Consider the following 24,235-nt stretch of genomic DNA (forward strand, 5'->3'; position numbering starts at 1 on the left):
CAATGACCCAAAACACACGGCCAAGGCAACAAAGGAGTGGCTCAAGAAGAAGCACATTAAGGTCCTGGAGTGGCCTAGCCAGTCTCCAGACCTTAATCCCATAGAAAATATGTGGAGGGAGCTGAAGGTTTGAGTTGCCAAACATCACGCTTAAAACCTTAATGACTTGGAGAAGATCTGCAAAGAGGAGTGGGACAAAATCCCTCCTGAGATGTGTGCAAACCTGGTGGCCAACTACAAGAAACGTCTGACATCTGTGATTGCCAACAAGGGTTTTGCCACCAAGTACTAAGTCATGTTTTACAGAGGGGTCAAATACTTATTTCCCTCATTAAAATGCAAATCAATTTATAACATTTTTGACATGCGTTTTTCTGGATTTTTTTGTTGTTATTCTGTCTCTTACTGTTCAAATAAACCTACCATTAAAATTATAGACTGATCATGTCTTTGTCAGTGGGCAAACGTACAAAATCAGCAGAGGATCAAATACTTTTTTCCCTCACTGTACAATATTCCAGACACAAAACAAATCTCAGCCAAATACGTCAAGGCTGGTGATTTTTCAGTGTGTGTGTCCGTGTGTGTGTGTGTGTGTGTGTGTGTGTGTGTGTATTCTGTGAGGCAGTAATAAAGCAGTAATGTGGAAAGTGAGGAGGGGAGATTGTCACTGGGACCAGAGAACAATAGACTCAAGGGAAACAGTAGGACAGAGGCAGGACATCCTAACTGCTACTTCATCCTCCTCTCTCTGTCTCAGCTGGCTCCCGCAAAGTAACACATTATCCCCCTGCCCCCAGGCCTGGAGGAGCTGTCACTCTAACCCCCGTGCCTAACTCCTTTGCTTTATTTCTGCACCCACATATGTTTGTTGTAAGGCTCCAATAGTCTTCAACTGAGCAGCATACAGTGTGTATCAGTCTTTTTTAGTCCAGCACCAGTGGATAGTTTGGGATGTGCAAATCATCCACTCACTCACCCTTGTCCCACTCCCTTTAGACTTGGCTTCACAACTTTTCCCCTGTCCTCTTGTCCCTCCCCCAGCTTCTCACTAGACTTCCCAGCCTGATGGTGTGTTTGTCTGGGCACAGCCAACTGCACGTACCCCAGGCTCTGACATAGCTAATGAGGCCCAGAAGGGTAAGTCACAGACACCTGGTGCTCAAGCAATACACACACATACACATATAGGCATGCAACACACACACACACACACACACACACACACACACACACACACACACACCCTAGCCAAGCAGAGGAAACATCTGGCCAGGATGCTAAGACAACACACACAAACATACAGATATACACACACACACGTGTGCGTGCGTGCATACTTCACTAATTGCATTTCCATACAGACAAAAGCTGCTTCATATAAATGGAATGTTGTTTGTCAGAATGTTGACATCCCCTAATGAACAAACATCTAGTGCACCTGCGAATGTTGCTCTAATCCAGAAATTGCATTTCATATAAAATCCATTCACCATACATCAAGTGAACATCATTAAGAAAATCTGACTGAGTTTACTGTAAAGTATTTGTTTGGTGTTCCTTTTTTTATAGATCCATTGAATCAGTGAGTTATAACATGGTTCTGGCAACACCAGTTGTGTTTTATTCCTGCATGGGTCACATATTAATGTTTGCATGAGTTATTAAGCCTGTAAGTCGCTTTGGATAAATCCACTAAACTATCAATAGGGGTTTTATTATATAAGCAACTTTATAAACCAAATCTATTATTAGCATTGATTCTCATGCAGGCAGGCAGCTCAGGCAGTGCCCTAGATCTACAGAACACCCACAACAAAACACAAACATCATTTTTGTTTTGTGATTCTCTCTCCTGTTTAGGACAGAGTAGTTATCTGGGAGCCCCGGGCTTCCCTCCTCCATCCCTGTCTGTCTGTCTGTCTGTCTGTCTGTCTGTCTGTGTGTCTGTCTGTGTGTTTATGCCACTGACTGAGAAATATGCCTCTACAATAGATCAGCCCCACAGCTCACTTTTACAAGAATGTGTAAGGCATTAGTGTGGTTAAGAATATTTCGTTTTGCCACAAGTTAGTTTAGTAATTAGGCGTTGTCCACATAGTTATCAACACGCATCACTTCTCTCTGAAGTAAATGCTGTAGGTTCCACATTAACCATCACACACACACACATGCACGCACAAACACACACACACACACAATGCTGACCTTGCATCTTCTTACAATGTGTAAGAAGACACACAAACATAGTGAGTCAGTCTGATTGTTACTTAGACTAACTGGTCACTTAAGATTAGTATGACCAGACACTAATAAGAGAGCGTTGAGAGAACGTTTCATCAACCCTGTCAGAACACAATAGTGAGGACCAACAGAGCCCAATGGAGAGTATCCTGCCTGCCTCTGTTTGTCTGGCCTGTCAGACTGATGTGAGTGACAACCTCCATTAGTGCACTAGCATTTCTCCACTAAGTCAACAGTTAGCTTGCCTCTATGCAGACCAGATATCCAGATATCAGAGATTCAAAACTCTTGGAATCTCTCCATTGTCTTGCTGTAGTGAACATTCCTTCTTATCATCTTTCCTTCACCATCCCTCCAACGGTCCATTCCCTCCCACCTCTCCCTCCCTTTCCTTCACTCTTTCCATCCCTCACTCTCCACGCAGCTGTGTCCAGTGCTAGGCCAGAGAATGACACAGCGGACAACACTTCTTGTTTATGCATTTCCCAGAATGCCATGTGGCGGGCAAGATGTCTCCAGACAGACGAAGTAGACACAAACAGGGAAAGGAACGAGAAACAAACTTGGTCCGACATTGGCTTGGGGAACACACCCACACTATAGTTTGCATATATAACAACAAATGAAATCTGTTTTCTCCTATTCAAAACAATATATTATAGCATAAATAGTTGGCCATGTCTGTTTCTGATCTGACCTCACATCACTGTTATTTTTTTCCTTCCTCCTCAGAAATGGTATTTTATTTCACCTTTATTTTATCAGGGAGTCATACTGAGACCAATGTCTCTTTTACAGATGAGCACTGAATTACAGAAAATACACACAGCAAAATGTAAATACAAAATGCAAGAAAGCATGCACTGTCATAAAAAAAACAGGTCCTCAATTAGCTTTCTGAATTGCCCTAGAGGCACCCAAACATCCAATATAAAAACATTTTGAAGATTGTTCCACAAATAAGGTGCAAGAAAACTAAAAGCTGATTTACCTAACTCGGTAAAGACCAAAGGAATTTCCTGAGTTAGCCATCTCTGAGACCGGGTGTGGTAACTCATAAGTCTAAAGTTTAATAACGATGTTAGGTACAATGGGAGTTTTTGTAAAAGGGCTTTATAAATTAACATATAGCAACGTATCAACCTACGTGACATCAAAGAGGGCCAACCAACTTTCTGATAGAGAACGGAGTGATGAGTACTAAAACTGTCGCCCATAATAAAGCGCAGTGTGCTATGATAAACCGCATCTAATGGCTTTAATGAATTGGAAGCTGTGTTCATATAGATGATGTCACCATAGTCTAGGACCGATAGGAACATCGACTGAATAATCTGCTTTCTACTATTTAGTGAGAGGCAGGACCTATTTCTATAGAAGAAGCCCATTTTTATTCTCAGCTTAATTAACTCATCAATATGCTTTTTAAAAGACAGCTTTTAATCTATCCAGATGCACAGGTATTTGTAAGCAGGGATAAGATCAATATGGGCACCATCCAAAGTACATATGTTTAAATTACATTATTTAAATTATTTTTATGAGCTCTAGAGCAGTGGTTCTCAATTCTGGTCCTGGGGACCCAAAGGCGTGCACATTTTTGTTTTTGCCTTAGCATTACACACCTGATTCAAATCATCAAAGCCTGATGATGAGTTGATCATTTGAATCAGCTGTGTAGTCAGACCCTGGCACCAGGATAACGTGACTAATGGGGCAGTTGAAATCGGTGAGGGGGCTACATTTTTATTTGTTTTTTGCATTGGAATTATATTGAATTCTGCTTATATAAACATGCTATACCACAATAACAATGGAGGCTCCTCAGAGGAGGAAGGGGAGGCGCATCCTTTTAAAATAATTAAATTAAATTAAATAAAAATAAAAATAGTGAAACATTAAAAAAGTTATCCTTTTTAGATAAAACTGTACTAAATACATTCACGTCACCAAATAATTGATTAAAACACACTGTTTTGCAATGAAGGCCTACAGTAGCCTCAAGAGCACTCTGTAGGGTAGCACCATGGTGTAGCCGGATGACAGCTAGTTTCCGTCCTCCTCTGGGTACTTTGAGTTCAATACAAAACCTAGGAGGCTTGTGGTTCTCACCCCCTTCCATAGACTTACACAGTAATTATGACAACTTTCGGAGGACGTCCTCCAACCTATCAGTGCTCTTGCAGCATGAACTGACATGTTGTCCACCCAATCAAAGGATCAGAGAATGAATCTAGTACTGAAAGCATAAGCTACAGCTAACTAGCACTGCAGTGCAGAAAATGTGGTCAGTAGTTGACTCAAAGAGAGAGAAAGACAACAGTTGAACATTTATTAGCTAGCTAGTTTAGCCTACATAAAACACCCAGCTCAAACAGACAGGGATGCTATGTTAGCTAGCTGGCTATGGCTATCCAACAGTGGAGCTCTTCCAAGTCAAGGAAAGCTTTTGGTTTTATAAATGTATTCCCACCAGGGCCCGCTGGTGTAAATGCTAAACTGCTTGCTGACTGTACACTGTACTGCATGATTGTAGTTTTTTTTTCGACTGGTCACAGACAGCTGATGTGTTGTGCACTGAAGTCCACAAGCGAAGGAAAAAGGTGAGAGGAGATGAATGCATAGATGTGAGAAGGAATTATACAACGATCAAAGGGATCATGCTGTTTGTATGTGGCTGCTCTGAAAGTGAACTGTGTTTGTGTGTGATCAGGGGTGTATTCATTCCGCCGATTCTGTTGAAAAACGTTTCTAAATGGAATTTGTCCAATAGAAACTCGTTTGCAACGGACTAATGTTTACACCCTAGATCAGCTTGATGCAGGCAAGAGTGTGCAAGGCGGTATTGAATGTGTCAGTGTCTGTCACCTTGATTACTCAAATTTCTCTCGACCTATGCACCTACGTTGTAAACGTTCATTCTTAGGCTAGGTTGTAGCAACCTCATGATGGTTATAGGGAAAATTCGAGTATCATGTAGTAGCCTAAATTTACCGATGTTACATTGAGCTGGGTGAATGAATAATGAATGACAGTCATCCAATATGCTGTAATAGAAATAAGGCCATGCTCATTAAAAAAAGAAATTGTCCTCCCTCATCTTAAATGGCAACGACTGCCACTGCACAATAAACATAAAGTTTAAATGCAGGGACTCCGAGATCATTGAGTGCTTTTGAAATCTATAGTCGATCTCTGCCGTGCTGTATCAGCACAATGGACAGTGCCCTCCAAAAAAGCAATTTGGTAAAGAATATAGGCTACAAAATAGATATGGCAATTCCCCTATTACAAAAAGCCTATGTGAATGCAGCCGTACAGACAGGCCCTGGCCTTGAGAGCCCGGTTTTCTTTAGTTGGTTTGGTCAGGGTGTGAATTTCTATGTGTAGATCTAGATATTGTAGATCTATGTTGGCCGGGTGTGGTTCCCAATCAGAGGCAGCTGTCGATCGTTGTCTCTGATTGGGGATCATACTTAGGCAGCCATGTTGCCTACCTATGTTGTGGGATCTTGTTTCTGTGTGTTTGGGCTTGTTTGATGTTAGCCTGTAGAACTTCACGTTACGTTGCTTTTGTTGTTTTGTTCAGTGTTTATTTAATAAACAAACATGTACGCATACCACGCTGCACCTTGGTCCAATCCTGTATTCAACGAACGTGACAGAAGATCCCACCACCAAAGGACCAAGCAGCGTGCCCAGGAGGAGCAAACACCCTGGACACAGGTGGGGAAGATGTGGTCTTGGGAGGAGATATTTGTTGGTAAAGGACCCTGGGCGAAGGTAGAAGCCCAGGTAGGAGAGGGTCAATGGCGACGCCAACAGTGCCGACAACGAAGGAAGGCCGAGAGACAGCCCCAAGAAAAAAAATTGGGGAGGCACACAGGGTGGTTGGCGGAGCCAGGGGGCAGACCAGAGCCAACTACCCGCACTCGCTGTAAGGAGCGTGTGTTCATTGAGGAACCAAGTTATGCGGAGATACGCACTGTGTCGCCAGTGCGCCTTCACAGCCCAGTGCGTCCTGTGCCAGTGCCCCGCACGTGCCGTGCAAAAGTGGGCATCCAGCCAGGACGGGTTGTGCCGGCTCAACGCTCCTGGTCTCCAGTACGTCTCCTCGGTCCAGTATATCCTGCGCCAGTCCTACGCACTGTGTCGCCAGTGCGCATTCACAGCCCAGTGCGCCCTGTGCCAGCGCCCCGCACGTGCCGTGCAAAAGTGGGCATCCAGCCAGGACGGGTTGTGCCAGCTTTAAACTCCAGACCTCCAGTGCGCCTCCACAGTCCAGTATATCCTGCTCCGGTTCTACGCACTGTGTCACCAGTGCGCCTCCCCAGCCCGGTACGGCCCGTATCTACTCCCCGCACTAAACCAGTGGTGCGTGTCACCAGCCCGGTACGCCCCGTACCTGCTCCTCGCACCAGACCAGTGGTGCGTGTCCCCAGCCCGGTACGGCTGGTGCCAGAGCAGTCCGCTCCACCGGTGCCTGGTCTAGCTCCGGTCAGCAGCTCTACTCCAGTGCCAGAGCAGTCCGCTCCACCGGTGCCCAGTCCAGCTCCGGTCAGCTGCTCCGCTCCAGTCCAGAGCCAGAGCAGTCCGATCCACCGGGGTCCAGTTCAGCTCCGGTCAGCGGCTCCACTCCAGAACCAGACGTCAACCCCTCTCCAGGGTCGGGGCCTCCCACACCAGGGTCCAGACAGGGCTTGGTGCATCGTGGGGGGATTGCCGGTCCAGGCCCAGACGTCAGCCCCTCTCCAGGGTCGGGGCCTCCCACACCAGGGTCCAGACAGGGCTTGGTGCATCGTGGGAGGACTGAGAGGGGAAGCATCGCACCGAGGTCCAGACCGGACCAGGGGTGCAACGGGCAGGCAGAAAGGGAGAGGACGTCACGCCCGGAGCCGGAGCCGCCACCGAGGCTGAATGCCCACCCGGACCCTCCCCTAATGAGTCAGGTTGGTGCGGCCGGAGTACGCACCTTTGGGGGGGGGACTGTCACGCCCTGGCCTTGAGAGCCCGGTTTTCTTTAGTTGGTTTGGTCAGGGTGTGAATTTCTATGTGTAGATCTAGATATTGTAGATCTATGTTGGCCGGGTGTGGTTCCCAATCAGAGGCAGCTGTCGATCGTTGTCTCTGATTGGGGATCATACTTAGGCAGCCATGTTGCCTACCTATGTTGTGGGATCTTGTTTCTGTGTGTTTGGGCTTGTTTGATGTTAGCCTGTAGAACTTCACGTTACGTTGCTTTTGTTGTTTTGTTCGGTATTTCATAAACGAACATGTACGCATACCACGCTGCATCTTGGTCCAATCCTGTATTCAACGAACGTGACAACCTGTTTTACCAAAATAATCTAAACTAAATGCTGAAAGTAGTATCCTGGTTATTCATGCATGCAAACAAAAATACTGAATACCAGTTTGGCTTAGAATACCGACAATGTGAACAAATGAATGTGAATAGAACAAAACAGCGGTACCAAGTAGTAGGCCTAGTATACAAAATATCAGATGGATAAAGGCATGACACAATCTACAGCACCAGTCAAAAGTTTGGACACACCTACTAATTCAAGGGATTTTCTTTATTTTTACTATTTTTTACATTGTAGAATAATAGTGAAGACATCAAAACTATGAAATGACACATATGGAATCATGTAGTAACCAAAACAGTGTTACACAAATCAAGATATATGTTATTTGAGATTCTTCAAAGTAGCCATCCTTTGCCTTGATGACAGCTTTGCACACTCTTGGCATTCTCTCAACCAGCTCCAGGTAGTCACCTGGAATGCATTTCAATTAACAGGAGTGCCTTGTTAAAAGTTAATTTGTGGAATTTCTTTCCTTCTTAATGCATTTGAGACAATCAGTTGTGTTTTGACAAGGTAGGGGTGGTATACAGAAGATCACCCTATTTAGAAAAAGACCAAGTCCATATTATGGCAAGAACAGCTAAAATAAGCAAATAGAAACGACAGTCCATCATTAATTTAAGACATGAAGGTCAGTCAACACGGAACATTTCAAGAACTTTGAAAGTTTCTTCAAGTGCAGTCGCAAAAACCATCAACGGCTATGATGAAACTGGCTCTCATGAGGAACGCCACAGGAAAGGAAGACACAGAGTTACCTCTGCTGCAGAGGATAAATTCATTAGAGTTAACTGCACCTCAGATTGCAGCCCAATTAAATGCTTCACAGAGTTCAAGTAACAGACACATCTCAACATCAACTGTTCAGAGGAGACTGAGTGAATCAGGCCTTCATGGTCGAATTGCTGCAAAGAAACCACTACTAAAGGACACCAATAAGAAGAAGAGACTTGTTTTGGCCAACAAACACAAGTAATGGAAATTAGACCATTGGAAATCTGTCCTTTGGTCTGATGAGTCCAGATTTGAGATTTTTGGTTCCAACCGCTGTGTCTTTGTGAGACGCAGAGTAGGTGAACGGATGATCTCCACATGTGTGGTTCCCACCGTGAAGCATGGAGGAGGAGGTGTGGTGATGTGGGGGTGCTTTGCTGGTGACACTGTCTGTGATTTATTTAGAATTCAAGGCACACTTAACCAGCATGGCTACCACAGAATTCTGCAGCGATACGCCCTCCCATCTGGTTTGCGCTTAGTGGAACTATCATTTGTTTTTCAACAGGACAATGACCCAAAACACACCTCCAGGCTGTGTAAGGGCTATTTGACAAAGGAGAGTGATGGAGTGCTGCATCAGATGTCCTGGCCTCCACAATCACCCGACCTCAACCCAATTGAGATGGTTTGGGATGAGTTGGACCGCAGAGTGAAGGAAAAGCAGCCAACAAGTGCTCAGCATATGTGGGAACTCCTTCAAGACTGTTGGAAAAGCATTCCTCATGAAGCTGGTTGAGAGAATGCCAAGAGTGTGCAAAGCTGTCATCAAGGCAAAGGATGGCTACTTAGAAGAATCAAAAATATAACATATATTTTGATTTGTTTAACAATTTTTTGGTTACTACATGATTCCATATGTGTTATTTCATCCTTTTGATGTCTTCACTATTATTCTACAATGTAGAAAATAGTGCAAATAAAGAAAAACCCTTGAATGTGTGTCCAAACTTTTGACTAGTACTGTATATTTAGGTTAGTTACATTAACAGTAAACACACACAGTAAACAAAAGGTGAATGGAGAACCAAATAACCTACTACAGTGAGATGTAGCCATACACAGCTGTCTTGCCAAATAAATAGGCCTATACATGCTGGCTTCAAACATGGAAAATCATGCCACTCACTCATGAGTTCAGCAACACATTGTGATATGGCACAATACACTTCTGTGAATCAAATTGGACCCACGTAATCAATTAAGCAATGCTGCAGCACCCCCTAAAAATAGAATATTATTTTTTATATATATAAATAAATGTTTTTCAACACAAGTAGTGCACTGGGCCTTTACTAGTCCTGTATTAGTGGACCTAAATACAGTGGGGGGGAAAAGTATTTAATCAGCCACCAATTGTGCAAGTTCTCCCACTTAAAAAGATGAGAGAGGCCTGTAATTTTCATCATAAGTACACGTCAACTATGACAGACAAATTGAGAATTTCTTTTCCAGAAAATCACATTGTAGGATTTTTTATGAATTTATTTGCAAATTATGGTGGAAAATAAGTATTTGGTCACCTACAAACAAGCAAGATTTCTGGCTCTCACAGACCTGTAACTTCTTCTTTAAGAGCCTCCTCTGTCCTCCACTCGTTACCTGTATTAATGGCACCTGTTTGAACTTGTTATCAGTATAAAAGACACCTGTCCACAACCTCAAACAGTCACACTCCAAACTCCACTATGGCCAAGACCAAAGAGCTGTCAAAGGACACCAGAAACAAAATTGTAGACCTGCACCAGGCTGGGAAGACTGAATCTGCAATAGGTAAGCAGCTTGGTTTGAAGAAATCAACTGTGGGAGCAATTATTAGGAAATGGAAGACATACAAGACCACTGATAATCTCCCTCGAGCTGGGGCTCCACGCAAGATCTCACCCCGTGGGGTCAAAATGATCACAAGAACGGTGAGCAAAAATCCCAGAACCACACGGGGGGGACCTAGTGAATGACCTGCAGAGAGCTGGGACCAAAGTAACAAAGCCTACCATCAGTAACACACTACGCCGCCAGGGACTGAAAATCCTGCAGTGCCAGACGTGTCCCCCTGCTTAAGCCAGTACATGTCCAGGCCCGTCTGAAGTTTGCTAGAGTGCATTTGGATGATCCAGAAGAGGATTGGGAGAATGTCATATGGTCAGATGAAACCAAAATAGAACTTTTTGGTAAAAACTCAACTCGTCGTGTTTGGAGGACAAAGAATGCTGAGTTGCATCCAATGAACACCATACCTACTGTGAAGCATGGGGGTGGAAACATCATGCTTTGGGGCTGTTTTTCTGCAAAGGGACCAGGACGACTGATCCGTGTAAAGGAAAGAATGAATGGGGCCATGTATCGTGAGATTTTGAGTGAAAACCTCCTTCCATCAGCAAGGGCATTGAAGATGAAACGTGGCTGGGTCTTTCAGCATGACAATGATCCCAAACACACCGCCCGGGCAACGAAGGAGTGGCTTCGTAAGAAGCATTTCAAGGTCCTGGAGTGGCCTAGCCAGTCTCCAGATCTCAACCCCATAGAAAATCTTTGGAGGGGAGTTGAAAGTCTGTGTTGCCCAGCGACAGCCCCAAAACATCACTGCTCTAGAGGAGATCTGCATGGAGGAATGGGCCAAAATACCAGCAACAGTGTGTGAAAACCTTGTGAAGACTTACAGAAAATGTTTGACCTGTGTCATTGCCAACAAAGGGTATATAACAAAGTATTGAGAAACTTTAGTTATTGACCAAATACTTATTTTCCACCATAATTTGCAAATAAATTCATTAAAAATCCTACAATGTGATTTTCAGGAATTATTTTTCTCATTTTGTCTGTCATAGTTGATGTGTACCTATGATGAAAAGTACAGGCCTCTCTCATCTTTTTAAGTGGGAGAACTTGCACAATTGGTGGCTGACTAAATACTTTTTTTCCCCACTGTAGCCGTCTGTAGCGCAGGCATAAAAAAATTATTAAAACGTGCAGTTCCTTTTACAGCAACGAAAACCAATAGGCTACCAAGAAAACCATAAGGGAATGTATCTATTTCTATGATGAAACATACGGATATGTAGCTTTACCCAGGGTTCTTGCATTGGAATTATATTGAATTCCATAAAAGTTCAAATGCTTTTGACCAAGAAGTGACAGGTTCAATAGATGGGTTGGCCAACAATGTCATGAAAATGATGTGCACGCTTCCATGGGGCAGAAGTCAGCATGTTGTTTTGATTCTGGATGGCCAGATTGCTAGCAAGAATGACTAGAAACTGCCATGTGAGGAGTCGTAAGTGGCTTGTTTCAGCTCGTATCATCTTGTTCTTGATACCATGTCTTGTGTTGAGGTGTTTTGACTGATTTCATATCAATGCTAATATGGCAAAAATTCGCTAGCTAGGCATCATTGTAAATATGAATTTGTTCTTAACTGACTTGCCTAGTTCAATAAAGATTAAATAGAAATAAACAAATTATTTTTTAAATAAAAACATTGTGCAAATGTATTTATGTTTTGCCCCATAGTTGCGCCCGTGTCGGTTTTGTTGCTAAACAACCAACCTGTCTATGGCACGAAATATCTGCTGCGCTCTATCAGCACCATGGACAGCGTCCTACACATTAAAGCAAGATTTTGATCAACCAAGCAGCTAGATTGTTTCAATCTTATCTTTTCAAAAGAGTTGCAGCCTCCTTGATGCTCTGTGGAACTTCCTGAGTAATTGATCATTCCATTCTCCCCTAAATCTTATTGTAAGAGCCCCCTCAAATGCCAGTTGGATTAGTTGAGCTTTCCTCGGGTGTAGCATGCTTCTTCTGTGCTGACTGAACACATTTGTCAAAGTGGAAAATTAGTTATTGCATGTAGCTGTGGACGCCCCAAAAGTCAGTCCATGTTTCAGTGCAGTAAGCATGTTCGGCATAGCGGAGACCGGCCCAGAGAATCGTTGCAGGATATCAAGTAGGGTCCATTTGTCCACATTGGAGCCAAAGCGGGTGATTTCAGTGTGCAAAAACTGGCGAGCAACACTAAACTCAGCTTCCACCAAATCTGTTTTGCTTAGATCCAGCAGTGGTTTCACCTTTTTCACATCTAGAAACCCATGGCTCTCTTGGTCAAGGGCACACAGGGCCTCCTCCAGTTGGCTGTTGCGTTCCCTGAATCGTTTTGACATTTCACCATTGACAGCATCCAACGTGCTGAATAACAGTCTTTTACACTCAGTCTCTTCTCCTCTGTCCTGCTGGCCTACTGTACTATCCACCACGTACTGCTGGAGATTTGTACTTACATAATGTCGTCGTTTGATTGGAGCTGGTGGAGGTGTGTCAGTGGCACTCACTATCGCACCTCAGCTTCTCGATGCACTCCAACGCAGTGCGGACCACTTTGACTCCAGTGTAAAGATCCATTGCTTTTGCCTGGAGTAATTTGTTTGGAGGATCGAGTAGACTGAAAATTCTGTGCACCATGGTGGCTATAAACTTAAAGCCGGGTTCTGTCACCGCCTTCAGCAGCCCTGTAGCCTCGAGTCTTAATTATGTGTTGTAGGAACGCATGCATTCGATGTCAGAGAGGAACTTCACACTTCCGTCACAACTTTTAACAGCCACTGACACAGTAGTCAGGTGTCCGGTCCACCTTTGATCCAGTAGCCTTTTCAAGGTTTCTCCGGTGTACAGGGCAGCCACTGTTGGTTTCTTTAAGAACTTGTACAGTGAGGCACAGAAATTCAAAAAGTCCTCCAGTGCATTCTCTGATGACATTGCATAATCGACCACCATGTGAAGCATAGTTGAAACATTGAACATAAAGTACTTCTCTGTTTACTTTGTCCTGCAATATTTTCTGCATGCCCCCCTTTTTAGCTGACATGACGCTAGTGCCATCATAACATTGATTAAGTATACTTTCTGAATAAATAATTTCCCCCCCTCATCAATCTACACACAATACCCCATACTGACAAAGCGAAAGCAGGTTTTTAGAAATATTTGCTAATTTATCAAAAATAAAAAAACATAAATACCTTATTTACATAAGTAGTCAGATCCTTTGCTATGAGACTTGAAATTGAGCTCAGGTGCATCCTGTTTCCACTGATCATCTTTGAGATGTTTCGACAACTTGATTGGAGTCCACCTGTGGTAAATTCAATTGATTGGACATACTTTGGAAAGGCACACACCTGTCTATATAAGGTCCCACAGTTGACAGTGCATGTCAGAGCAAAAACCAAGCCATGAGGTCAAAGGAATTGTCCGTAGAGCTCGGAGACAGGATTGTGTCGAGGAAAAGATCTGGGGAAGGGTACCAAAACATTTCTGCAGCATTGAAGGTCCCCAAGAACACAGTGGCCTCCATCATTCTTAAATGGAAGAAGTTTGGAACCACCAAGACTCTTCTTAGAGCTTGATGCCAGGCCAAACTGAGCAATCGGGGAAGAAGGCCTTGGTCAGGGAGGTGACCAACAACCCGATGGTCACTCTGACAGAGCTCCAGAGTTCCTCTGTGGCGATAGGAGAACCTTCCAGAAGTACAACCATCTCTGCAGCACTCCACCAATCAGGCCTTTATGGTAGAGTGACCAGACTGAAGCCACTCCTCAGTAAAAGGCACATGACAGCCCGCTTGGAGTTTGCCAAAAGGCACGTAAAGGACTCTCAGACCATGAGAAACAAGATTATTTGGTTTGATGAAACCAAGATTGAACTGTTTGGCCTGAATGCCAAGCGTCACGTCTGGAGGAAACCTGGCACCATCCCTACGGTGAAGCATGGTGGTGGCAGCATTATGCTGTAGGGATGTTGTTCAGCGGCAGGGACTGGGAGGCTAGTCAGGATCGAGGGAAAGATGAACGGAGCAAATTACAGAGAGATCCTTGATGAAAACCTGCTCCAGAGCGTTCAGGACCTCAGACTGGGGCGAAGGTTCCCCTTCCAACAGGACAACGACCCTAAGCACACAGCCAAGACAACGCAGAAGTGGCTTCAGGACAAGTCTCTGAATGTCCTTGAGTGGCCCAGCCAGAGCCCGGACTTGAACCCGATCTAACATCTCTGGAGAGACCTGAAAATAGCTGTGCATCGACACTCCCCACCCAACGTGACAGAGCTTGAGAGGATCTGCAGAGAAGAATGGGAGAAACTCTAAAAAAATAGAGTCATTATGGGTATTGTGTGTAGATTGATGAGGGGAAAAAAACAAATTAATCCATTTTGGAATAAGGCTGTAACATAACAAAATGTGGAAAAAATCAAGTGGTCTAAGTACTTTCCGGATGCACTGTAGACAGGTGTGTGCCTTTCCAAATCATGTCCAATCAATTGAATTTACCACGGGCGGACTCCAATCAAGTTGTAGAAACATCTCAAGGATGATCAATGGAAACAGGATGCACCTGAGCTCAATTTCGAGTCTCATAGCAAAGGGTCTGAATACTTATGTAAATAAGGTATTTCTGTTTTATATTTTTTATACATTTGCAAATATTTCTAAAAACCTGCTTTCGCTTTGTCAGTATGGGGTATTGTGTGTAGATTGATGAGGGGGGGGAATTATTTATTCCATTTTAGAATAAGGCTGTAACATAACAAAATGTGGAAAAAGTCAAGGGGTCTGAATAATTTCCGAATGCACTGTACATGCGTGTATTTGTGTTGACACCGATGTTCCCATAGCACTTCGAACTACTTTTTTCTTTCCACAGTGCAGAGCATTTCAAATGCTATTTGCTTGATGCCTGCCTCGCAAATCAAAAGGCTTTGGTACTATCAATAGCATTCTTCCAGTTAGAATACACAGCTTGGGTGAAGGCCTTGTCTGCGTTAGCACTGGACCCAACAGAGAACTTTCGACATGGGAAACAAAATGCCCTGCAGTAAGCAAGTATTCCAGCCACTCTCTTCCTAAGGACCAGTTGCTGTTAAATGAATGTTTTTGGACAGAAAACCTGCGGCTAGGGTAGGATTTTAGGCTAACCTTGGCTGGCTCCTCTGTTCCAAGATCATCAGGAACAGTCGGAGGTGGAGGCGGCTGTGGAGCCATTATCCAGGCGGCACTTGTGGAAGGGTGGGTAGGCTCTGCACATGGAGCTAGCTGGAACTCGGCAGCATCATCGCTGCTGGGCTTGGCGATGACCTCAGTGGTTTGATGCTGCTGCTGCTGCTCATCGCTTTCCTTCTCCTTTGTTTAGGAACTTTGGCGAAGCCAATTTCTGATATCCATCGTGGCAGATTAGCTGGTTCGAGATAACGTTATTACCCTTAGCCTATTTAGCTAACACTTTTTACAGCTAGCTAAGAAGCTAACTAAACTTGGTAGTGGTGGGGTGTGATGCAGAGTTGAGTGAAGCAGCTTCAACAGTAAACTTGACCCTGCCCTCGAAATCAAATATTACATGCGGAGGCGTATCACGTTTTTCACTTTGCCTACCACAGAGATGAGAAGCGTTTTTCCCCCGCTTTTTATGGAAAACCCAAAGGAGTCATACCTAACCGCCCAGTGGCTTTCCATAGCCCCCCTACACACACACCACTGTGCGCCCTGTCCATTGTGCTGACACATTGGAGATACATATTTATTTTGCGCCAACCTGTCACTCAATCGTTTTAACTTGTTTGCTATTTTTACATAGGGACATAAAACAAAAACTGAGGGGGCTACGCCCCCTTTAGCCCCTTCGTGGAGCTGGATCCGTGTGTAGTGCTAGGGCAAAAACAAAAATGTGCACCCATTTGGGTCCCCAGGACCAGGATTGAGAACCACTGCTCTAGAGAACAACATATACTTAGTTTTACCTGCATTCAATACAAATTTCAGGTCAATAAAGTTTTTATTTAATACAATGAAGGTAGACTGTAGTTCAGATAGAGCCTGGTCAATCATGGGGGCAACCTGCACATCCGTTGTGTTTATTTTTCTGTTACTGCCACACGCACACCATCTCCCTCTCTCTCCTCACGAAACTCTTGTCTCTCTGGATGCAACTTCTGCCTGCTCATTGGCTGAAGTGGAGATCGTGCTTGCCGCTGGTTGGCTCAAAATCTGTCCGCATTGTTTCGACATATTCGTGTAACTGTCGCTCTGAACTGTAGCGTACGAATAACCGTCCCATAAATGACAAACCCCGCACCCCATCCTGCACAGAGTGGATTCAGCCAGCGATGTACACATATCCTGTCCTGCTTGAGAGCCTATATACCTTACTAAACAGGTTAATCTCCTAACATCTCTTTGATCATCTATTACAAGCTTAACATTTCTACAGCGAATAGGAGAAAGATGTTTTTCTGATATTCTAGTGGATATTAAATCCAATTTTTATTCAATCTCCTCTTCCTATTTTAAAGAAGAAAAAGGCTCACCATGCTCTCTGCTTGTCTGGAGTTTCTTGGGATGGGGTTGTGCCTACTGGGATCGCTCCTGGTCATGGTCGCTTGCGGACTGCCCATGTGGAAGGTGACGGCGTTCATCGATATGAATATCGTGGTCGCGCAGACCACCTGGGACGGGCTCTGGATGTCGTGCGTGGTGCAGAGCACGGGCCAGATGCAGTGCAAGATGCACGACTCGGTGCTCGCGCTCAGCCAGGACCTGCAGACGGCGCGCGCTCTCACGGTGATCGCGGCGGTTCTTGGGGTGGCTGGGCTGGTGTTGACCATAGCCGGGGCGCAGTGCACTAACTGCATCAAGACCGAATCGGTGAAAGCCAAAGTGGTGAACGCCGGTGGGGTGGTCTACATAATCAGCGGTCTATTGGTGTTGATTCCCCTCTGTTGGATGGCCAATAACATCATAGTAGACTTCTACAACCCAGATGTGTCCTCGTCCAAGAAGAGGGAGATAGGAGCGGCCATCTACATCGGCTGGGCCGCCACAGCCCTGCTCCTTCTGGGGGGAACCCTGCTGTGCTGCTCCTGTCCCCAGGGGGGCAAGAGCGCCTATCCCATCAATTATGCCCCCACCAAGACCATCTCAGCCAACGGACACTTCGACAAAAGACATTATGTGTAGGCGATGAGAAGAGAGTTTTGCCCACATCCAAACTTGGCACAGGAGCCGGACAGACAAGTTAATGTCTACTTAGCTTGTTTGATGCCCATCACATACGTTGTCTTTATTGTGGTCATCTAGAACGGGGGCTTTGATACAGGGACATTATGTGTAGGCTAGACGCTAGTCGATATCAGGATACTTTTTTCATTTGGTTTGATTGTCCGTTACGCATGCCGACTTCACCCAACTTTAACTTCCTCAGTTTGAAGTCAATGTATTTTTTTCGAACATAGATTTGTGTGTGTTGTAGGCTACAACTTTGTATAGGGGTCTAGCGACCAGAAAATAAAAACAAAAATGTTGCCAATGCAATAGAACCCATACACTCCGAGAGCGCAGCTAACGACAAAGACATTGAAACTGTTGAATCAACCGTTTCCACGTCATTTCAACCAAAAATGCAACGTGATGATGTTGAATCAACGTGGAAAATTGATTGGATTTGCAAAAAGTCATCAACTAAGGGAATGTCGTATTTTTCACACAACTTTTAAACGAAATTCAATGACAGGGTGATCTTTTTTGGTTGATCTCACGTTAAATTCACGTTAGTTGACAAATCAACCACATGTAAATGAAAACTATACATTTTTTATTTTATTTTTACGATGTCTGTGCCCAGTGGGACCTATTTGTTGTGTAGCGTTTTTATAAACTCCTGTATTTGCATATTACTATTTTATCAGTATTATACAGGCTTATTGTAAGATGTTTTAACGTTTATGTTGTTTTCATTTGACGCTAGGCTATTGTCTCGCCAGAGTGGTCTGTCACGGTCCGTGCGCTCTGTGAATAAAGCCTATTGTTCTCAACCCCCTTTAGTGTCTGCTTGTAAGTTGTAAATAGCCACATACATGTAAGCAGGGACTGGTTTTCTACATAGTTAATAAGTTTAGGTTCCCACACTAGCCTCGTCCTTTGTAAGCAGTGAATGCTACTCAGAAAAATGTGCACTCATATGATGATCAAATGAGCTTATTTGCATTTGAATGCTGTTGTATTGTACTGTATAGCAAGCTGACTGTGCTCCTATCTGTTTTCCTAAACCTCTTTAAACTATTGGGCAATTTATATTTTATAATAAAAATTAAATCACAATCCCCCTTGTGTTTCCGTGTAGTATTATTGTCTGTTACATGTGCATTAGGCTATTATTATTCAAATATAATGTACTATTGACTGTTTATTAAGCACATTCCACAATACAGCTTCAGTTGCATTCCTGAAGTTTCTCTACATTTACCTTCTACACCACACACAAACATACAATTTACAGTGCATTCGGAAAGAATTCAGACCCTTTCAGTTTTTCCCCATTTTGTTAAGTTACAGCCTTATTCTAAAAATGATTAAATACATTTTCCCTCATCAATCTACACACAATACCCCATAATGACAAAGCGAAAAAAGGTTTTTAGAACTTATTGCACATTTATATAAATAAATAAAAAACAGAAATACCTTATTTACATAACTATTCAGACCCTTTGCTATGAGACTCGAAATTGAGCTCAGGTGCATCCTGTTTCCATTGATCATCCTTGAGATGTTTCTACAACTTGATTGGAGTCCACCTGTGGTAAATTCAATTGATTGGACATGATTTGGAAAGACACACACCTGTGTCTATATAAGGTCCCACAGTTGACAGTGCATGTCAGAGCAAAAACCAAGCCATGAGGTCAAAGTAATTGTCCGTAGAGCTCCGAGACAGGATTGTGTCGAGGCACAGATCTGGGGAACGGTACCAAAAAAATGTCTGTAGCATTGAAGGTCCCCAAGAACACAGTGGCCTCCATCATTTTTAAATGGAAGAAGTTTGGAACAACCAAGACTCCTCCTAGAGCTGGCTGTCCGGCCAAACTAAGCAATCGGGGTAGCAAGGCCTTGGTCAGGAGGTGACCAAGAACCCGATGGTCACTCTGACAGAGCTCCAGAACTCCTCTGTGGAGATGGGATAACCTTCCAGAAGGACAACCATCTCTGCAGCACTCCACCAATCAGGCCTTTATGGTATAGTGGCCAGATGGAAGCCACTCCTCAGTAAAAGGCACAAGACAGCCCGCTTGGAGTTTGCCAAAAGGCACCTAAAGGACTCTCAGACCATGAGAAACAAGATGCTTTGGTCTGATGAAACCAATATTGAACTCTTTGGCCTGAATGCCAAGCGTCACATCTGGAGGAAACCAGGCACCGCACATCACCTGGACAATACCATCCCTACGGTGAAGCATGGTGGTGGCAGCCTCATGCTGTGGGGATGTTTTTCAGCGGCAGGGACTGGGACACTATTCAGGATCAAGGGAAAGATGAACGGAGTACAGTACAGAGAGATCCTTCATGAAAATCTGCTCCACCTGGAGAGACCTGTAAATAGATGTGCAGCAACGCTCCCCATCCAACCTGACAGAGCTTGAAAGGATCTGCGGAGAAGAATGGGAGAAACTCCCCAAATACAGGTGTGCCAAGCTTGTAGCGTCATACCCAAGAAGACTCTAGGCTGTAATCACTGCCAAAGGTGCTTCAACAAAGTACTGGGTAAAGGGTCTGAATAATTATGTAAATTTGATATTTTTATTTTTAATACATTTGCAAAAATTTATAAAAACCTGTTTTTGCTTTGTCATTATGGGGTATTGTGGGTAGATTGATGAGGAAAAAACAACAATTTAATCAATTTTAGAATAAGGCTGTAATGTAACAAAATGTGGAAAAGGTGAATGGGTCTGAATACTTACTGAATACATAAACATAGAGGGACTGTGTGTAATCCTAGTCTCAGATAACTCAGCACACCCCAACTATCACCTTCTGGTTTGCAATGACATAAACAAGCACTGATGAATGTATTACTGGTTGTTAAACTTGACTCAAAGTGACTGCATGGAAACACAAACTAATAACACAGTGGTTCACAAACATTTATTACCCTGTGGCTAAAACATTTGTCATATGTTATTTGGAAAGCAGCAAGTGTGAGTCTAACAGAAAGGGAGAACTACAGGACAGTTCTCTGAACACAGTACAGCACATCTCAAATTACACTGTATAATTAATGGAGGAAATGGAAAAGCAAACAAAACAGACAACCTGACATGAAATGGTTCACCCATGGTTACATTCTATGAGATTTTCACTACTGGGTAGGAGCTAGGGGTAGGAGCTAGGGAGTAGGAGCTAGGGGTAGGAACTAGGGGTAGGAGTTAGGGAGTAGGAGCTAGGGAGTAGGAGCTAGGGAGTAGGAGCTAGGGGGTAAGAGCTAGGCGTAGGAACTAGGGGTAGGAGTTAGGGAGTAGGAGCTAGGGGTTAGGAGCTAGATGTTAGGAGCAGGGGGTAGAGGGCAGGGATGTCAAACTCAATGTCTGGAGGGTCGAGTGTCTGCCAGTTGTCGCTCCTCCCTTGTATTTGATTAGGAACTCCCCTCACCTCGTTTCTAGGTGTTCATTGGACACAAATGGAAAGGAAATAATAAAAACCACTAGACTGTCCAGGAATGAGTTTGCTACCCCCTGGTATAGGAGCTAGGGGGTATGAGCTAGGAGGGTAGGGGCTGATGGTGGATTTCGGATTGGTGTGCCTCTACTGAAGACTGCCTGTGCCTGCTGTCCTCTTCAGGTCAGAGGTCAGGGTGGTGTCTTATCTGGTGTCGTTTCCGGTCGCCATCTTGGGAGAACCTCTTCCCGCACTCAGAACAAATGTATGGTTTCTCTCCAGTGTGAATCCTCATATGTATGATCAGAGCACTCCGTCGGAAGCAGCGTTTCCCACAGCAGGGGCACTCATGAGGTCTCTCTCCTGTGTGAACCATCTGGTGTCTCCTCACGCTGTTAGAGCGAGAGAAAGTCTTCCCACAGACAGGGCAGGAGTAGCTGGCCCTCTCCCCAGCGTGCCACTGGAGGTGGATCCGGAGTGTGGTGGACTGGGCAAAACTCTTCCCACACTCTGAGCAGCTGTATGGTTTTTCTCCTGTGTGAGATCTCTGGTGCACCTTAAATGCGCTTGGCTTGCTGAAAGTCATTCCACAGTCACTGCAGAGGTAAGACCTCTCTTTTACAGTTTTTCGCTGATGTCTATTCTGGTGGATTTCAAATTGTCTTTTGTCTGAGAACGCCTTTCCACAGTCAGAGCAATGGTGAGGTAGCTCTCCAACATGTACCTGCAGGTGACTATTTAACATTGCCTGTGTAGAGAACTTCTCCTCACACATAGAGCAGTGGTAACGTGTCTTTTCCTTGTGTTTCCGCTGGTGTCTTTTTAGATGTTCCAATCGAGTGAAGCTCTTACCACAATCGGAGCAGTGATTGGACTTCTCTTTGTGTGTATACTGGTGTCTTCTCAAGTGATAGGCTCGGGTAAAAACTTTACCACAGTCCGAGCATTGGTGAAGCATCTTTCCAGTATGTTTCTGCTGGTGTCTTTCAAATGCGTGTAACGACTGGAATAGTTTCCCACAGTCGGTGCAGAGGTGAGGCTTTTCCCCGGCATGCACTTTCATGTGACTTCTTAGTTGTGCTGCTTTAGAGAAACGCTCATCACAGTTAGTGCAATGGTATGATTTGTCAGTCATATGTCTTCGCTGGTGTTTTTTCAAATGTTCCGGTCGGGTGAAGCTTTCACCACAATCGGAGCAGTGGTGAAATTTCTCTTTGCTATGTGTTTGCTTGTGTCTTTTTAAATGATAGACTCTGGTAAAATTCTTACCACAGTCTATGCAGTGGTAGGGCTTGTCTCTGGTTTTGGAACTGTTGTCACAGGCATCATCATCACCATCTTTATAACTACTGTCACCACCATCATAATCATCATCACCATAGTCATCATCATCACCATAATCATCATCATCACCATAATCGTCACCACCATCATAGTCATCATCACCATCATCGTCATCAGAGATTGTGGCCATTTCCTTCCCTTTCTCCAAAGTTCTCTGACGCAGTTGTCTGTCTGTATGTAAACTGTCTTTGCTGTCAAACATTGTGTCCTTTAGTGCCACCCCCTCTACCTCAGGTGACACACAGATTATTTTGCGATCTGTCTCTTTATGAGAGAAAAGTTCAAGACATGACAAGTCTTCTTTATCAGAGTCATTTAAATCAGTTTCAGTAACCTGATGCACATTTCCGTCTCTCTTTCCTGTTTTGGGTGACTTTTTATCACTCTGGTTCGATTTGCACATTATCTGTATGTGTCCTCTTTCGTTACATTGTTTACAGTCTTTGTCTTTAAACCAGCAATCGGTGGGGTCATGTGACTTTTTACCACACCGAAAGCATGCCTGTGATTTCTCTTGACCTCGGGTGTTAAACTTGTTCACTGTGCATGCAACTGTATTTTTCCTCTGTAACTCTCCTGCGTCTTTTGCGGCAGTTTCCATTGAAATGGCGATCTCCAATGCACGCGCCAATGTCAGATCTATTTCTGATAATAGACGTTTCTGTGTGCTCTCGTTGTGTAACCCAAATACCAGCCTGTCTCTGAGCGCATCTGACAATCCCTGTCCAAACTGACAATGCTGCGAGAGCTGGCGGAGCTCCGCAATGTACTCCGGTATTGACTCTGTCTTTTGCTGATTCCGTTTGTGAAATAGGAAACGTTCGGCTATGACCAGCGGCTTTGGATGTAGATGAGTCTGTAACACATGTACAATCTCGTTAAAGGTCTTCTCTTCTGGCTTTGTCGGTGCTGTAAGGCTACATAGCAAGTTATATGTTTTTGCTCCCATTACACCTAGAAGTACCGCCACTTTCCTTTCATGTTCTACATCGTTAGCAAAGCAATACTGCTCAAGTCTCTCGATATATGTAGCCCAATCCTCTATGGTGCTATTGAAATTGTCCATTTGCAGCGGCAGGTCCATTTTGGGGTAGAGCTATCAACGTAGTATCCTCAATATCAAGCAAATAAAGTATGTTTTAGTCGATTTTTCTCCGCGATTTCGGTGTCTATTGCACGGTAGGAATTATACTTCAAGCATAGATAACGTTTACATTACTTATTTCTTCTTGTGAGTTTCCGGCAGACCAGACGCTGTGTTGTGTATTGCTGCCATTCACAGGTCGGAGTGTGAATTGCACATTTTGTCACAAAAAAAGGGGAGTTTACATAACTTAATCTTGTACGAACTAGGGGCGCATTCGACATTGCAGCCGATTTTAAAGGCGAATCGAGACTGACTGATCTACAAATAACTTTGTATCATAAATAACTACTCAATGTTATTTGTAGATCAGTCAATCATTCACAGTGTACCCATGACACATAGCGGTTTTGACACTCGAACACAGCCTATGACTTCATTATTCAAACTCAAGTGCAGTACATTGATGCGCAGGCGCAATACTTGAATAAGTATCACTGCTCTAGTAGCAACATTTGTTAAATTTTTAGTCATTTAGCAAACGCTCTTATCCAGAGCGACTTACGTTTAGTGCTAGCTAGCTACGGAAGTAACATGTAAACAGAGCGACGTCATCAGGTTCTTCTTCTTGTGGATTTCCGGTAGGCTGAACGCGTTTGAGCGTATGAACATCATCAGCTTCACCTCTCTCAATGTTTTCTATTGATCGTCACTAGTTACCACAGTCACAGAATCAGAAGGCCCGCCTACTTGACCAATTAGAGGAGGGAGTGTGATGCCGGCTCTAAAAAGCCTGCCTACCCCACCAATCAGATGAGGGAGTGTGATGACGCGTATCCCAGCCTACGCCTCGATCACACCAACAGTGTTGGCATTTTGGTACACCAGAACTACATTAATTTCCAATGGAACGCTGCGTTCGCGTTTGCAGTGCGTTCTGTG

At 44.1% G+C, this 24,235-nt stretch overlaps 2 protein-coding genes across 2 annotated transcripts; one reads left to right on the forward strand and one right to left on the reverse strand.

Moving 5' to 3' along the window:
* Nucleotides 1-16,510: 16,510 nt before the first annotated feature.
* LOC121582676 (claudin-4) lies at nucleotides 16,511-18,531 on the forward strand. Its single transcript, XM_041898658.2, has 2 exons — nucleotides 16,511-16,591; nucleotides 16,728-18,531. The coding sequence occupies exons 1-2, from the start codon at nucleotides 16,542-16,544 to the stop codon at nucleotides 17,389-17,391; spliced, it is 714 nt and encodes a 237-aa protein (XP_041754592.1). The 5' UTR covers nucleotides 16,511-16,541; the 3' UTR covers nucleotides 17,392-18,531.
* Nucleotides 18,532-20,129: 1,598 nt separating this feature from the next.
* LOC121582678 (zinc finger protein 572-like) lies at nucleotides 20,130-23,777 on the reverse strand. The gene has a single exon (XM_041898659.2). The coding sequence runs from the start codon at nucleotides 23,291-23,293 to the stop codon at nucleotides 21,050-21,052; it is 2,244 nt and encodes a 747-aa protein (XP_041754593.1). The 5' UTR covers nucleotides 23,294-23,777; the 3' UTR covers nucleotides 20,130-21,049.
* Between the last annotated feature and the right edge of the window lie 458 nt (nucleotides 23,778-24,235).

The sequence above is a fragment of the Coregonus clupeaformis genome, chromosome 15, assembly GCF_020615455.1.
Source record: "Coregonus clupeaformis isolate EN_2021a chromosome 15, ASM2061545v1, whole genome shotgun sequence".
In the NCBI taxonomy this organism is placed as follows: domain Eukaryota; kingdom Metazoa; phylum Chordata; class Actinopteri; order Salmoniformes; family Salmonidae; genus Coregonus; species Coregonus clupeaformis.

What these genes read in the sequence shown, in the direction of transcription:
- LOC121582676 (XM_041898658.2), top strand. Translation starts at nt 16,542, where the DNA reads ATGTACACATATCCTGTCCTGCTTGAGAGCCTATATACCTTACTAAAC. An exon ending in CTATATACCTTACTAAACAG is followed by an intron (nt 16,592 to 16,727) that starts GTTAATCTCCTA and finishes CCTATTTTAAAG; the next exon opens with AAGAAAAAGGCTCACCATGC.
- LOC121582678 (XM_041898659.2), bottom strand. Translation starts at nt 23,293, where the DNA reads ATGGACCTGCCGCTGCAAATGGACAATTTCAATAGCACCATAGAGGAT.